At 45.6% G+C, this 16,835-nt stretch overlaps 1 protein-coding gene across 2 annotated transcripts in view; it reads left to right on the forward strand.

Annotated features, from left to right (window-relative positions):
• The window catches only part of KCNH1 (potassium voltage-gated channel subfamily H member 1), a 418,239-nt gene that overhangs the window by 323,673 nt on the left and 77,731 nt on the right, over positions 1–16,835 (forward strand). For both annotated transcript variants that reach the window (XM_069544233.1, XM_069544232.1), the window contains exon 10: positions 5,504–5,700. In XM_069544233.1, coding sequence (XP_069400334.1) covers positions 5,504–5,700 — 197 coding nt within the window. The remainder of the gene's footprint in view (positions 1–5,503; positions 5,701–16,835) is intronic.

Genomic DNA, 16,835 nt, shown 5'->3' on the forward strand with positions numbered 1-16,835 from the left:
GAGTTTGCACTCCTTTGAGAATCTGTTTGCAAAATTAACTTATTTATTTTAATTGGAGGATAATTCTGTTACAATATTGTGATGGGTTTGCCATCCATCAACGTGAATCTTGAGCTGCTCTGGCAGGAGGTGGAGAGCAGGCGGCAATGCCAGCGATGGGGAGTGGCTATAAATACTGATGAAGCTTCACTGACTCTGCTGCTCATCTCTGCTCTGCGGACCGGGGTTGGGGACCCCTGTTCTACGGGATGTTGGGCTCCTTGCGGAGGGCTCCCCTCCCTCTCCCGGGGCCACCTCAGCCCTGTGTCCAACCCCCACCTCTGCTTTGCAACTGTTCCTCAGCCCCACATTTGTACCCCAGAGGGCTTTTTATGTTTACAGCAGGAGGAGGTACAGTAAAGAAAGCTGTGTATAACTGGGGCTGGGAGGGGAGGAGGATTAATTACCACAGGGATGTTTGCTTGGAGTTTTAATGAGACTACCTTTCCCTTACTCCGCTCTCCCTTTTGTTTTTCCTTTTTTCTTTTCTCCCAGCTGAGAACATCCACTTAGTATGTCTTTCCGAATCCTGGAACATTAGGGTTTAACATTCTGCACCCAGCCTCTCAGTGTAATAAATAAATCAATAAGCTGATTGCCTGCAGAAGTTTGATTGCTGAGTGCAGGGGGGTACCTTTTGTTCCTCAGCAAACAATCATTTCACACTAGGGAACAGAGATGAATGTGGGTATAAGCTTGTCCTGGCCTCTGATGTGTAACCCTGACCCCGGAAGTCATGATTCCAACAGTGTGTGTAGTTTACAGGCAGCTGCCAAGTGCTCCGCATCCTTCCCTTTGACAGTTTTGCGCGTCGTAAATTCGTTTCTCATTTGCCAGAATAGTCCTGGGTTTGTTTTGAATCTGACAGGTCCTCCGACACCTCTTCCTTAAATCTCACTAACAGATCATTTATACCAAAAAAGGCTGCCTTGACAGGAAGAAAGAGTATGATTTTCAGTTGGGGCTGAAAATCAGATGCAAGTTATGACAATACTGAGACTTCCTAGACCCTACAGATTAATCGTGACTATCTCACCATGAAATACTTGGTGTAGTAGGAGCTAGTCTCCATTTATTGTGGCTGTCAAAACCTTTGATTGGAAAACTCTTCACAATGGGAATATTGTCATTTCTAAAGACGTGTGATTTATTTCTTGGTATGTTCAAAACACAATATGGTTGCTCTTTGTGGTAACAATAGATATGCCCCTGAAGAGTTGTTGTTTTTTTTTTTTAAACTGAATTTTTACAAGTAAACTCATATGTTAAATATACATGGGGGGCTATTATTTTACTTTATGGGTCCTTTTATCATTAGACTACTCCTAGTTCATTTGAGATATATAATGTTCACATATTGGGTTTTGCTTAAATGAAGTAATATTTTTTCTGATTACAAAATATTATACTTTGAGTAGAAGTATAAACAAGGAAAATCTCGATTTGTAAATCCATTTCTCCATCCTGAGAAAACAGTTGCTATTTTGATGTATTTCCTTTGATTATTTTTTATGTCTATTTCTATGACATGGGAATATAATGACTATATTGCTAAATAATCCACATTGCTCCAGTTTGTTTCTTCAACAATTTCCCCTCATATTTTTTCCATAGCTTTTTAAATTGAAGTATAGTTGCTATACAGTATTATAATATTATAGGTTACAGTGTAGATACACAATTTTTAACACAATTTATGTTCCATTTATAGTTATTATAAAGCAGTGAATATTTGATAATAGCCACATTGTACAGCATATCCTTGTAGCTTTTCTGAACAGTTTGTGTCTCCTACTCCTCTGCTTCTGTGTTGCCCCGCCCCCTTCCCTCTGCTCACACGGGTACCTACTGTTTTGTTCTCTGTGTATATGAGTCGGCTTCTTTTTTGTTTCATTCACTGATTTGTTGTATTTTTTTTTAAGTTTCCATGTAAATAATATCATCCAGTATTCATTTTTCCTCTGATTTATTTCATGTAGCCTAATACCCTCAATCATGGCATCTGGTCCCATCACTTCATGGGAAATAGATGGGGAAACAGTGGAAACAGTGTCAGACTTTATTTTCTTCGGCTCTGAAATTACTGCAGATGGTGATTGCAGCCATGAAATTAAAAGACGCTTACTCCTTGGAAAGAGGGTTATGACCAACCTAGATAGTATATTCAAAAGCAGAGATATTACTTTGCCGACTAAGGTCCATCTCGTCAAGGCTATGGTTTTTCCAGTAGTCATGGATGGATGTGAGAGTTGGACTTTGAAGAAAGCTGAGTGCCGAAGAATTGATGCTTTTGAACTGTGGTGCTGGAGAAGACTCTTGAGAGTCTCTTGGACTGCAAGGAGATCCAACCAGTCCATTCTAAAGGAGACCAGTCCTGGGTGTTCATTGGAAGGACTGATGTTGAGGCTGAAACTCCAATACTTTGGCCACCTCATGCAAAGAGTTGACTCATTGGAAAAGACCCTGATGCTGGGAGGGATTGGGGGCAGGAGGAGAAGGGGACGACAGAGGATGAGATGGCTGGATGGCATCACCGACTTGATGCACATGAGTTTGAGTGAACTCCAGGAGTTGGTGATGGACAGAGAGGCCTGGCATGCTGTGATTCATGGGATCACAAAGAGTTGGACACGACTGTGACTGAATTGAATACCCTCAAAGTCCATCCATATTGCTACAGATGGCAACATTTCATTCTTTTTTATGGCTGAGTAGTATTCCATGTTCTGTGTGTGTGTGTGTGTGTGTGTGTGTGTGCGCCTGCCTATATGTATACATACCACATCTTTATCCATTCATCTGCTGATGGAAGCTTAAGTTGCTTAGATGAAGTAATCTTAATAAGAATCAGGCAGGGTTGCCAATCTATTCTCAATAGTTCTGACTTAAACCACTAAGTAATTTCTTATGGGCCCTTCAGCCCAGAGCTCCGTGATTCTGTGTGTTCTGGTTATCTATTTCTGCTGAACAAACCACTCCCAAATTTAGTGGCTTAAAAAATTAATTGTTTCTCATGACTCTGTGGGTTGTTTGGCTCAGTTGCTGGTTCTCCCTTGAACTTCCCACACATGGTTACAGTCCAGTGCTGGCTGGGGCTGAAGTCAGTTGAAGGCTTGTCTGGGCTGAAGGACCCAGATGGCTTGCTTACGAGACTGGCAGAGCCTGACTGTCAGCTGGACTCTTAGAGCACTTCTGGGTGACCTCCTATGTGGCTTGTTCTCAAAACATGGTGGTTGGGTCCAAGAGGGAGGATCCTGAGAGGTCAGTGTTCCAAGAAACCCAGGCAGAAGCTACAAAGCTTCTTATGACCCTGCCTGAAAAATCCCAGAACATCGCTTCTGCCACATTCTGTTGGCCAAGGCAAGGGATTAAAGTGAGTTCCGGTTTAAGGAAAGGAAATTAGGCTTCACCTCTTGACATAGAATGAGACCTCCACTGGCTCAGGTGGTAAAGAATCTGCCCACAGTGTGGGAGACCTGGGTTTGATCCCTGAGTTGGGAAGATCCCTGGAGAAGGGAATGGCAAACCATTCCAGTATTCTTGTCTAGAGGATCCCCATGGAAAGAGGAGCCTGGTGGGCTCCATGAGGTCTCAAAAGTGTTGGACACCACTGAGTGACTAACGCTTTACTTTTCTTGACATAGGTTGCAATATGAGAGTAGGGTCTATATTTTGGCTATCTGCCACACTGCGTGTCAGAAAAAGAGCATTGTCTAGGGAAACAGGAATACATAATTACGAAGGGCATGAGAGGCGTGGCAGAGCAGTAGAGAGGGGTTGCAGAATGCTCCACGTGTATGAGTGAACTGGCCGGCCTTGTTGATGAGGACTCCATGCATGCTAGGGGTCACACTGAATGAACCCCTCCCCATGGAGGCCAGGTGGCACCCTACAGAGAGAGACATTCCCGTCGGCTGGCTCCTGCTCTGCATCACCACACTCATATTACAGATGGCTGAAAAGCCACCTGGTAAGGGATAGCACAGGCACACACCTGCCTGAGAGCTACCCCAACCTGGTATCCCACTCTTATGATGAAGCTATGTTCATAAACTAAAGCTGCACTTCATTTCACAAACACACAATCTGTGCAGTAATGTGCCCAGTACATCCGCTTCTCAGCTCATGTCGTGGAGGTGCTTGAGAGGGCGATACCCGTGGAGTACCTTATGTGCTTAGGGTGGACACTTTCTGGTGTTTGAGAAGAGGTCAATTTCTGTCCAGATGCTTAAAGCCCTAATTGCGTCCCTTCACCTGAATTAGGAAAACAGCTGCCCTGTAAAGTGCACTGAGGCGCAGGCACCTGGGCTGTAGCTGTAGAGGGCGGCTGATCTGAATGGGAGGGCTGACAACTCCCTCAGGGGCTGTTGCGTTGGTTTTCACCCTGGTTGCATTGTTTCCTTCCTTCCCAAACACCTCTCTCTGGCTCCCTGGAGATTCAGATTTGTGTTTATCTGTGCTGAAAATTTAAAGGCAAGAGAAACAATGTTTCAAGCTATTTGATATATAACCAGAGGCTGTGCCAGGAATGAACTAAGCTTTGCATTAGACATATGTTAAAAGCTCAGTCTCTGGGAAAGGTTGGAAGAATATCCCTAGGTAAGAAAAACAAATATTTAGAGGAGATTGATAGAAGTTTGACCCAGAATACCGCGACGTGGGATGAGTACTCTATTGACGTATTATTAAATATAGTCTTGTGGAATGCTAGGCATAAGAGGATCTTCAAGATGCCACTTATATAGGGCCCATATTTTTATACCACCAGGAGGGCATCTGGCAAGGTGAGGAACATGGAAGGAGGGATGGGGGAGAGAGAGTGAGGATGAGGCACCACACACACAAACCTCAGGGCAGTGGACAGAGTTTGGAGGAAGAGGAGCTTCACCCTTGCCTGATTTCATCCATGTATGTCATGCTAATCAGGGGAGACACCTCCTGTTTTTCAGCTCCCGATGAAGAGTCCACACCCTCCCCATTGCAGCCGATGGTGTGCCTCTCAGTCACACTAATGTAGACCTACAGTTTACCTTCCTTCTCTTTTGCCAGCAGACATTGTGAGAACCCTACCGTGTTGCCAGATACTGTGTTAGTGGAGGGACAGGACGCAGGAAAGCTCATGCCGGGAGACAGACAACAAGTAACATCATTACAGATGATGATCAGTGTTTTGGAAAACCAGGGGTGACAAAGAATAACATGGGGTTCCAGTTTCACGTAGGATGCTCGCGAGGTCACACGTGATCCCGAAGTTATTGGTTGAACTTTGACATGTATCCTATGGCATTTTTAGTTTTCTGAAGTTGCATGTCATTAAGGTCCAAATTAAAACCATTCTGGCCTTTTCTAAGCCCCAGCCATGGAATGCCGAATGGACAGTAGTCCTGGGAGATGGTGGAAAGCCAGCACCGACGGCCAGACTGCTCCGGCAGGCACTTTGCTCATCACCGCATTCTCTCCCCAGGGAAAGGAGACGTGTTTGGAGACGTGTTCTGGAAGGAAGCCACCCTTGCCCAGTCCTGTGCCAATGTGAGGGCCCTGACCTACTGTGACCTGCATGTGATCAAGCGGGACGCCCTGCAGAAAGTGCTGGAATTCTACACGGCCTTCTCCCACTCCTTCTCCCGGAACCTCATTCTCACCTACAACCTGAGGAAGCGGGTGAGTGTGCAGTTTCCGTCTCTTTTCTACCAAGAGCAGTCTCTGCGCTCTTAGGACAACCATGTGGGCTGAGGAAGTCCTTTCGCTGTCTATTTAAATGGAGTAGCCGATTCTGTAGAGGTTCTGCTTGTTGCTTGCTCTTTGGAGCTTTTGCTATAAAATGGGAGAGAAAAGGACGTTGCTTGATTAAAAGATGGATTGATTTTGGGGCAGAAGGGTTTGCTCCTGAGTGTGTCTGTGGGCTTTTCCTCAGTAAAATCCTCACCTTCTAGCATTTTTGAAAAGATGAGTTTAAAAAAAAAATGAGGTTGTTAGTCAATAAAATGGTTGAGTGGAATCACTTAATTAATGTAAACTGAATTCTCCCTGCTGATTAGAACACACTAAATGGTGTGAGGCTGTTAGCCAGCTGGTAATAATATTTTTTAAAAAAATAAAGATAGGAAAGTGAGTCAGTTGAGTCCAGAAAATAAGAGATGGGATTTGATTGTCTGGAGATTATTTTATATACAGATGTCAGTTTACCTGACTGAGAAATGATTTGTGGTTTTAAGAACCTGAAGATCTCTCATCTGAACTTGTTACTTTCACCCTCAAATCATCAGAATTGCTCCATCTGTCTCTGCAAGGATTAGACAATGTGTCTTATACTTGGGGTTTTCATGACCGATGTTCTTGCATTTCATTTATCTCCTTTGGTCAAGCAGGTAGCTCCCCACCTATAGAATTCATCCAGGAGGACTGTCTTAGGAATCTTTCCAGAAATGACCTCGTGATCTACCCCCACCCCTCAAACTGCTCCTCTTTCCATGGTCCCTGTCTCTATTAACACTGTCTGTGTCGCCCTGGGGCTCCAGGTTGGAAAACCCTGCCATCATCTTCAATGCTTCTTCCCTGTCTCCCATGCTTCCGTTTACTCATCACATCCCGTTGTTTCTACCTGTACCCTCAAACCTCAGTCCACACTGCTCTTCTCCTCAGGAATTTCCCTGAGCCCTTGGACTGCAGCACCCCTGATAGAGTGTCTCCTCCCATCCTGGACCAAGCAGTAGGCCCCACACCCACTCTCCCGCCTTGTGCGTTTCCTCAATGCAGTACTTCCCCACTGGCCACTTATGTGACCATTGGGATGATGTCATTCCCCTCCCTAAAGGCTTTTTGCCCCACTCTAACTACAGCATGATGTCCGCTCACTCCTGCACGGTTTATGTGGTTTTCCACATCTGGCCCAGACTTAACCCCTAAGCCCCAACCCCAGTCATTCTTCCTGCACCCACCATTCTCACCAGGAAAATGACCCATATGGTCTGTAAACATGCCGCACCCTTTCAGAGCACTATGTCTCTGCATGGGCTTCCTGGCCTGGAATTCTTTTCTCTCAAACCCTTCAGTTCAGTCACACAGTCATGTCCGACTCTTTGCAACCCCATGGACTGTAGCACACCAGGCTTCCCTCCATCACCAACTCCCAGAGCTTGCTCAAATTCATGTCCATTGAGTTGGTGATGCCATCCAACCATCTCTTCCTCTGTTGTCCCCTTCTCCTCCTGCCTTCAATCTTACCCAGCAGCAGAGTCTTTCTCAGCACCAGAGTCAGTTCTTCACATCAGGTGGCCAAATTATTGGAGTTTCAGCTTCAGCATCAGTCCTTCCAATGAATATTCAGGATTGATTTCCTTTAAGATGGACTGATTGGATCTCTTTGTAGTCCAAGGGACTCTCAAGAGTCTTCTCCAACACTACAGTTCAAAAGCATCAATTCTTTGGCACTCAGCTTTCTTTATAGTCCAACTCTCAAATCCATACATGACCACTGGAAAAACCATAGCTATCACTGGATGGACCTTTGTCGGCAAAGTAATGTCTCTGCTTTTTAATGCTCAAACCCTTAAGGGTATGCTGAAATATTTATTTGTTCATAAATCCCATACATGCCAACTGAACTAGACTAGATGTATAAAACTGAATTAACACCCAGCTCCCTAGCTTCAGGAAAAGAAAAGAAAAAAAGTGAAGTCCTTCAGTCATACTTGACTCTGCAACCCCATGGACTGTAGTCTGCCAGCCTCCTCTGTCCATGGGATTTTCCAGGCGAGAATACTGGAGTGAGTTGCTATTAGCTTCAGGAACCTCAAGTCTAATGGAGAAGATGCACACAGGAGGGATAAGTGCAATACATGATGCTAAGTACCCTGAGTGTGATTTGTACAAGGTGTTATGAGATCATAAAGGAGTCAGAGAGAAAGTACTGGGGGTGGGTGATGAGACCTGAGCTGAGTCTTAAAGGATCAGTTTGCCAAAGGGAAATTGGAGGGGAGTTTGAGTCAAGGCACAAGAAAGGAAACAGCTTTTTGCCTTCCAGGTTTTTGGTACAAAGTTCCAATCACTTGTCATTGGGCTATTGCAACAAAGTGCTTCCACTTGTTTTAAATTCCTTGACTTGCATTGCCCTGTGAGTCTCTGCTCAGAGATCTGGGAGGGCAAGGGCTTGGTATCCCAGTGCCTAATCCAGAACGGGGAATTTAAAAAACATCTGGGGATGGCATGGAGAAAGAGATGGGAGCTCTGGGTCTCAGCATCTACATCATAAAATGTGAGGTTGTGGCCAAGATGATTGATTATTTTTCTGGCTCTGTGATTGGAAAACTGGTCATTTAAATTCCAGTGGGGAATGGGAAGTGGGGGAGAAACGCGCATTCACAGTTCCTCCTTGTTTATCTGCAAACGTGGAATGCCTGCTGCTGATACTTTTAGCTAAGTGGATTCTCTTAAAGTCTGTTATTTGATTGATTCCTTCTTTTTATGAAAGCAAGTTGATTATAATCAGCTTTCAGTGTTGCTGATAACATAGGATGGGAAAAATGTACAGTTTGGGTTATTTGGAGGACTAATCATCTTGGAATAATTGTGGATCAAGTAAATCTGTCTTAGAAAAACAAGGACGGCAACCCAAACAACAGCACGTCAGTGGTCAGATTGCTTTCGTTAAGTGCAGAATGATGGACAGCTCTGCAAAAGAGAAGGCTCGGGGGGCGTGTTTCTGAAAGGCTGTTTGGAGGAGCAGCTGGCATGGTCTGTGTGGCCACGGGGCACAGAGGAAGAACCAAAGCTGTAGACAGTATGAGAGAGACCTCGGAGAAGATCAGAGCTGCTCAATGAAAGCAGTAGGTACCTGGTTTCTTGTCCTGAAGGTGTTTGGCCATCCTCTGGAGACCCCCTCAGAAACATTGTGGAAGGGACTTAGTCACCCGATGGAGAGTCAGATCAGTTGACCTTCAAATGTCCTTCCAATCTCAAATGCCTATAAATCTGGTATGGATCTGAGAATTTTAGTGAGTTCTTTTCTATAAAGAGATAGCCATTCTTTTTATTGGGAAAAAGAAAAATAAAAGAGGCTTGTCATTTTGGTATATCCATTGTAGTCTCTCATTGTGTCCTTCTGAGAATTAATTCCTAGTTACATAGGGCATAGAAGATGAGAACATTACATGCATGAATCATTCTTATAGCTGTTTTTTTTCTGGCCAAGTAAAGTGTATGCTTGTGGCTGTTTCTATCTTGGCAAAATCGAGTGTGTTATTCTGCAAAGATGCCTGAGAACACGGTGCCTTTGACAACAGTTTGGGGAGTTGTTTGCTCTTGTGGACGCCCTCCAGTGCACAGCAAGAACTCTATCCAGTCTCTCCTCCATTTCCCCACCACCCTCATTTCACAAACGTGACGTTGCATAGAAAGTTCACAGAGCTGGATGAGTAAGGGAAGAACTGGAGCCAGAAACGACTCATTGGCCAGGTTTCTCTCTGCCTGTCACAGCTTCATGGCTGACCCTGGCCTCTGCATCGCAAGCCTCACCTTCTCACCCCTAAGTCCATGTGTCTGAGCACCCTCAGCCTTGGGCACTGCTCTTGGGATCCAACTCGGGGAGGACCTGTTACCTTTTCCTCCAAGACACCTGGGGTCATAGGCAGTGATGAAGGAGGCAGAACCTGGAGGCTGGTCCAGCATTTTGTTGACCTTGGGTTTTCCTTGTCTCTGGGCTCTGAGCCCGATGAGACCTCAGTCTGCATCTTGCTCTGCCACTTCGTGCTTCTGCAAGCCCTAAATGCTGCCTTCCCCATCTGTAAAGTGGGGCTGATGGAAAGGTCTCCTTGCAGGATTATTGGGAAGATTAAATACGATACTGTTGCAAAGCTCCCACACACAGGGTCTGGAGCATAGTACATGCGCAATTAAGTTGTGCGTTATCATTGTTTTGTTGTGTCCACTTGACACTCTTCTTTCTTGTTCCATGCCTCTGCCTTTGCGTGTAGAGGGCACTCATCCTTCAGAACGTCAGGGTGCTCGCTCTGCAGCATGTTCTGTGGGTGGATGTTCCCCCCGGGGTCTCTGCACCTCCTGCAGCAGAGGGGCCAGCTGCTCTGGCCTCCTTGTCCCTTTGCTTTGGTCAGTGGTGGCGTTGACCCTCACCCAGTCTTTTGGCCAGTTCCATTCATGGAGGGAAAGCTGAGGTTGTTCTGACCTGTTGAGCCAGTCACCAGGGCATCTGTGTTGTCTAGAGGAAAGCACAGCTTCCTCCTTTCTTCTGAGGGAGGTGGCGTATTGCTGTCCATGATAAGAGGGAGGTAAAAGGTCCCCATCCAGATCCTTGGCTTTCTAGGGTGTCAGGCTCTCTGGATGTTTTCCTACAGGCAGCTGGAGCTTAGCACACTGTTAATAGTAACATTATTCCCAACTCCAGTTAGTCACAGTGTCAGTAGATGTTTTATGTCAGCCTATTAAATCTTCAGAACAGCCTTCTGATATCCCTGTACCAACCCCACTTCTCAAGGGAATAGACTAGGACCCCACGGAGAACAGAATCATGTTTCTAAGGTCACCCACTTGTAAGTGGTAGATTGCAAACCACGCACGTGCCCCCCTCCCTGGTAAGCAGCATCACATCCTGTGGTGGGGCCCTGGTTACCTGTGGCGCTCAGCTTTTCCATGTGAGTATTCTCCTTCAGCCTCTGCTTTCTCTCAATCTGTTGACTTTTCAGAGGTGGCACAGTTTATCTCTAAAATACCTCTAATACCTTTGTTGTTCTCCAGCACACTCCAAAAATCGTACAGTAAATTGCAGTCATATCTCAGGTTGTGAGACTTGAGAAGGTTTCCCCCCAAAGTGACAGCCACACCATTGCTGGGTGTGCCAGAGAGGCATGGACCAGCAGGTCAGCCTGACCGGTGTTAGTAACTAGGAAGAGCTAAGGACCTGGGTTTGAATCCTGGTGTGACTCCTGACTAGCTGTGTGCCCTTGTGCAAGTTACTAAAATAGCCTAAGCCTCAGTTTTCTCATCTGTAAAAAGGGTTTAATAGGATTCCCTCCTAACTAGGTTTAATGGGAAGATCACATACATTAAAAGAAACACAGTTGACATAGTTCCTGTAGGAACCACTCACTACATATTAGTTCCCTTCTCTTCCCCACCACCCGTTCTCTCCTCCACCTTCAGTCCAAGAAGTTCTGGGTTCACCCTTTGCTGCACTGTTTATAACCAGACCCCTTCTTGAGTTGCTGTTTCACCTGGCTCTACTCTTCTTGTGACCGGAGGGGAGCTCTCACCTCCCAGGTGCTAAGAGATCGGTCCTCTTGCCCATTGTTGGCACAGTAGAGGAAATGGACCACAAGTAACTGACGTATTGCAGACAAGCAGCTGGGTAATTAACAGCAGTCAGTGCATGGGATGATTGGCATGTAGGTTATTAGTAGGGTGGCGCTCATTTTCTGTGTGGGGGGCTTTATTTTTAAAGCCAAGATTGTGCTTTTGAGTATGTTTTGCATCATGTTTGCATATAGTAATTTGTTCCAGGATAGATTTTTTTTCCCTTGGCTTGATAAGGTCTCAACCTAGTGAGTTTGGGAGGGACCTGGGACAATAGCTACTGGTGGTTTCAAAGCAGGAGCCTCCTGACGCCTGTTTTCTAAAATGGAGGTTGCCATAGTGAATTGTGATGAATACTATAAGTACATTTCTAGCCCACTTTAACCAAAGGGGATTTTATTAATATTCTGGAGAAGAGGAGATCAAAGCTTGGAGGCTTGAAGAGAGCTTTGGCTGTAGCTGGCATTGGAAAGCCTTGCAGTTTCCTCCCCAAACAATTTCTCATGGAAGGTTGGTAAGAGGCAAAGACAGACTGCAGAGCCAGGTGCTTGGAAATACGTCCCCTTCCTCACTGCATCGCTAAGTTTTTAAAATGATCTCTACACAGCCCATATTTTCCTTGTCATTCTTCCACAGTGAGGGCTTCTGTGGAATGAAAATCATCTATTAAACTGTCAAGCTATAAAGATCATTTTAAAATCAGGGTGTTGAAATTAAGGATGGGGAAGGAAATAGATGGGTGTGAGTGATAAGACCATAATTCTTTCAGGACAACAAAATATAAATCAAAATTGAGTCCCTTTTTCCTTCAAGAGGATCAGGAGTGATGTTTAGGGACCTGTGAGGCCTTCCATGGATTTTCAGGGATCCTCCCTAGTGCTCCCCTCTACAAAGCATATGATCACAAAGGTGAGAGATAATGAAAGGACCCCATGCTTCATTATGTATAAATCTGCAGCCATTTCCAAGGAAGCAATAAAGTTCTGGAAGAAGTATGAGGTTTAAAGCTAGAGCCTCATACCTGGACTCAGCCACTTGTTAGCTGGGAAGGCGGGAGCAGTGAGGGAGGAATTTGAGTAAGTACAGCTCTCTTCTTCCGTGGCTTCATCCTGTCTGCCCCACAGGGTGGCTGTGGCAGGATGACCAGGTGGAAGGCACAGGGCCTTACAGGTGGTAGGTACACAGTCAGATGAATTCCCTCCCGTTATCTGTAGGTGTGGGGGCTGCAGAGCAAAGGAGAGCAGGGGCTGTAATCGTTTGGCTCTTTGGAAAAGCCCCTGATGCTGGGAAAGATTGAGGGGAGGAGGAGAAGGGGCAACAGGAGATGAGATGGTTGGATGGCATTGCCGACTCAATGGACATGGGTTTGGGTGGACTCCGGGAGTTGGTGATGGACAGGGAGGCCTGGCGTGCTGCGATTCATGGGGTCGCAGAGTCGGACACGACTGAGCAACTGAACTGAACACTCATATGGAGGCAGTAGGTAGTGGTGGCTTAACATGTAAACTCTAGTGTGAAAAGTACTTTTCAACTCCTGACTCTCCTTCAGGACCCTGGGCCAGTTACCTAACTTCTCTGGGTCCCAGTTCATTCACTGCTAACATGGAAGCAGTAATCGTACCTTAGCAGGATGCTTTGAGGAAGCACGTTCTCAGTGTTATGTGTAGCTATCATTATTGTTATTGATGAGCTTAGCTTTTCTGGAAATGCAGAGGTCCTATCAGGTGCTGAAAGTTTTAAAAGGGGAATAGGGGCTAAATTTGAACAGGTAGAAATCTCCCAGACAGATGATTCCAAGGTCTGTCCCTGGGCCCCTCAAGTTGTACCAGAGGATCAGGTGATTTGTCAGGGAGGTTTGGGAAAGAATAGTGCTGCTGGACTCATCACAGATCCAATTTCCTCCCAGGAGAGAATGGATGGAGGAACTAGAAGGGCTAAGTGTAGGGGAGACGGGGTGAGAGGGACGTTGTAATTCATCTTAACCCTTATCAACATCATGTCAGTGGCACAGTGTGTTTACTAGGAGCTAGAAAGCATCTGGCCTACTGTAGAGGACTGCCATGCCAAAACAATCTTTTGGAGATTAATGTACCTTCCTAATATTTTCTTAGAAGTATGTTGTAATTAATGATAATAACTGGGGTGGTGCTAACGAGTCCCAGACTAGGGGCTCATCCCCAGGTGAGCATCCTGAAGGTTGACATCCTGAAGCCTCAGATGTTTAGCCCACTATTTCTCACATTCATCTGGCCCCTGAACACTTTTTGAATTGTACCAATTAGTATCTTATCTATTTTAGTACACCTACTAACATCTGTCAGAGTGAGCGTTTTGCAGAGCATCGTTGGGAAACAGGAACTACCGACCTTTAATCTCTTGTGGCTCCAGTGGTCAGTGACCTGCAGAATAGATGAGTCTTGTCTGTGAAACGTCAGGAAGCCAAAGACACTCAGCGGTGTGGGGGGGCGGGGGTGGGGCAGGAAGGGAGGGGTGCTCGCTGGGTCCTCAGTAAATCCTGAGCAGAGATTGCTGGCAGAGTCTCCCTGCTTTCTGAACATCCTCCTAAACTCAACTTTCCCTCACTCCCTACAAGTGCCCTGTAGCCCATTTGATTTCTAAAGGGCAGCCAGCCTTACATTGTCAAAGAGCGTTTGACAGCACATTCTTGCTGGCATAATCCCATGGACAGAGGAGCCCGGCAGGCTATATTCAGTGGAGTCACAAAGAGTAGACCCAACTGAGCACACTCATGTGCTAATAGGAGGCTGCTGAGACATATTGTCTCCTTGACTTCCGATGCCTTCCTGGTTGTTTTATTGACTCGGTCAAGTTTCACGTTCCTACCTCATCTGCCACGTGTCTGTGCTTCCCAGTTCCCATTTAAATGTTCCTCTTACTCTTTAAAATTGTCTCTTTGGCTATGAGCTCATCCTTATAAAATTTGCCAGTGAGTCATGGAGGTCTTTATTCTAGCCCCTGCTCCCCTATAACTGGAGAGTCAGGATTTCAAACTAGGCTGCCTGTCATAATGAGAACTACCTTCTAAGATGTTAGAGTAATGGAAACAAATGTTAGTTCAGCCCTTTGGACGCCTGCATCAGGAGCTCACACACAAATCTGCCCCAACCCAGATGTCCATGCAGATGGTTTTCACTGTGATGTGTGACATGGAGCAATCCAGTTCTGATGCTTCTCACAGCAGACTTTGTTGGTTGTAATTTACTTGTTCCCGGTGTCACTTAATGGTCTCGTCCTGCCCTTACTTAATTTAAACTTCTCAAGTGAATCCACCGGTGGGCTTGGACTCCATCTGTCTTCTCTTCAGCCTCTCTAGTATTGGTGAGGCCCTCTGTCCCTCTGATCCAATAAGCACTGGTCACCTCACTGATAGCTCTCATTATACTTTCAAGTAACTCTAAACTGTGGGCCTTTCTAGAAGCTCCTTAAGGGCTGAGCCTTGTCTGACTAACTCACCTCTGTCCTGATCAATTCTCTTAGAGCTTGGTACAAGTGAAGAAGTGAAGTCATTCAGTCGTGTCCAGCTCTTTACGACCCCATGGACTGTAGCCTACCAGGCTCCTCCGTCCATGGGATTTTCCAGGCAAGAATACTGGAGTGGGTTGCCATTTCCTTCTCCAGAGGATCCTCCTGACCCAGAGATTGAACCCCGGACTCCCTCATTGTAGGCAGATGCTTTACCATCTGAGCCACCGGGGAAATGGTAAACATTTAAAACTAAATGAATGAGTGAGTGAATGAACAGAGCAGCTGACCAACCAGACAACCAACGAATTAACCTATAAATCCATCAACTTATTGGGCACATGCCTTTCTCTTGTTGTTATTATAGATTTTTGAAACCTTGACTGTAAGACGACATCCACAGAGACACCTCCCTTTCTTTCCATCTCAGAAGCTCTGCCCATAAATCCCACACCATAGCCTAAGGGATAGTCATCTGACACTATCTCTTTTCCCTATGCCTGATGCCAAAATCTTGACATCTGTGTGCCAATGCTGAATCAAATCTCAGTTCAGTCCAGTCATTCTGTCATGTCCAACTCTTTGTGACCCCACGGACTGCAGCATGCCAGGCTTCCCTGTCCATCACCAACTCCTGGAACTTGCTCAAACTCATGTCCATCGAGTTGGTGATTCCATCCAACCATCTCATCTTCTGTCCTCCCCTTCTCCTCCAGCCTTCAATCTTTTCCAGCATCAGGGTCTTTTCCAAGGAGTCAGTTCTTTGTTCTTTGCATCAGGTGGCCAAAGTATTGGCGCTTCAGCTTCAGCATCAGTGCTCCCAATGAATTTTCAGCACTGCTTTCCTTTAGGATGGACTGGTTGGATTTCCTTGCAGTCCAAGGGACTCTCAAGAGTCTTCTCCAACACCACGGTTTAAAAGCATCAATTCTTCAGTGCTCAGCTTTCTTTATGGTCCAACTCTCACATCCACACGTGACTACTGGAAAAACCATAGCTGTGACTAACCAGACCTCTGTTGCAAAGTAATGTCTCTGCTTTTTAATATGCTGTCTATATTTGTCATAGCTTTTCTTCCAAGGAGCAAGTGACTTTTAATTTCATGGCTGTAGTCACTGTCTGCAGTGATTTCAGAGCCCCAGAAAATAAAGTCTCTCATTGTTTCAATTGTTTCTCTATTTGTCATGAAGTGATGGGACCAGATGCCATGATCTTAGTTTTTTGAATGTTGAGTTTTAAGCCAGCTTTTTTAGTCTCCTCTTTCACTTTCATCAAGAGGCTCTTTAGTTCCTCTTCACTTTCTGCCATAAGGGTGGGGTCATCTGCATATCTGAGGTTATTGATATTTCTCCCGGCAATCTTGATTCCAGCTTGTGCTTCATCTAGTCCAGTGTTTCTCATGATGTACTCTGCATCTGCATATAAGTTAAATAAACGGGGTGACAATATACAGCCTTGATGTACTCCTTTCCTGGTTTGGAACCAGTCTGTTGTTCCATGTCCCATTCTAACTGTGCCTCTTGACCTGCATACAGATTTCTCAGGAGGCAGGTCAGGTGGTCCGGTATTCCCATCTCTTTAAGAATTTTCCACAGTGTTGAGTCAAATCTCAAGGACAGAGTTTTGGGTGAAATAGGAAAGAACACTTTTATTGCTTTGCCAGGCAAAGTGGGACAGTGGGCTTGTGCCCCAAAAACTATGTGTTGCAACCCAAGAGGATTTGGTGAGGACTTACATAGCAATGCGGGAGACCTGGTTTCGATCCCTGGGTTGGGGAAGATCCCCTGGAGAAGGAAATGGCAACCGACTCCAGTATTCTTGCCTGGAGAATCCCATGGACAGAACCTGGTGGGCTACAGTGCATGGGGTCGCAAAGAGTCGGACATGACTGAGTGACTTCACTTTCTTTCTTTCTTTCTTATATAGCAATAGTTCAAGGGTGGGATTGCTGATAAGATCATGGTCTGTGTAGGGTCTTCAAGCCTTTAATCTGGCCTCAGGTAATCTCT

This window comes from Ovis canadensis, chromosome 12, assembly GCF_042477335.2.
Source record: "Ovis canadensis isolate MfBH-ARS-UI-01 breed Bighorn chromosome 12, ARS-UI_OviCan_v2, whole genome shotgun sequence".
Classification (NCBI taxonomy): Eukaryota; Metazoa; Chordata; class Mammalia; order Artiodactyla; family Bovidae; genus Ovis; species Ovis canadensis.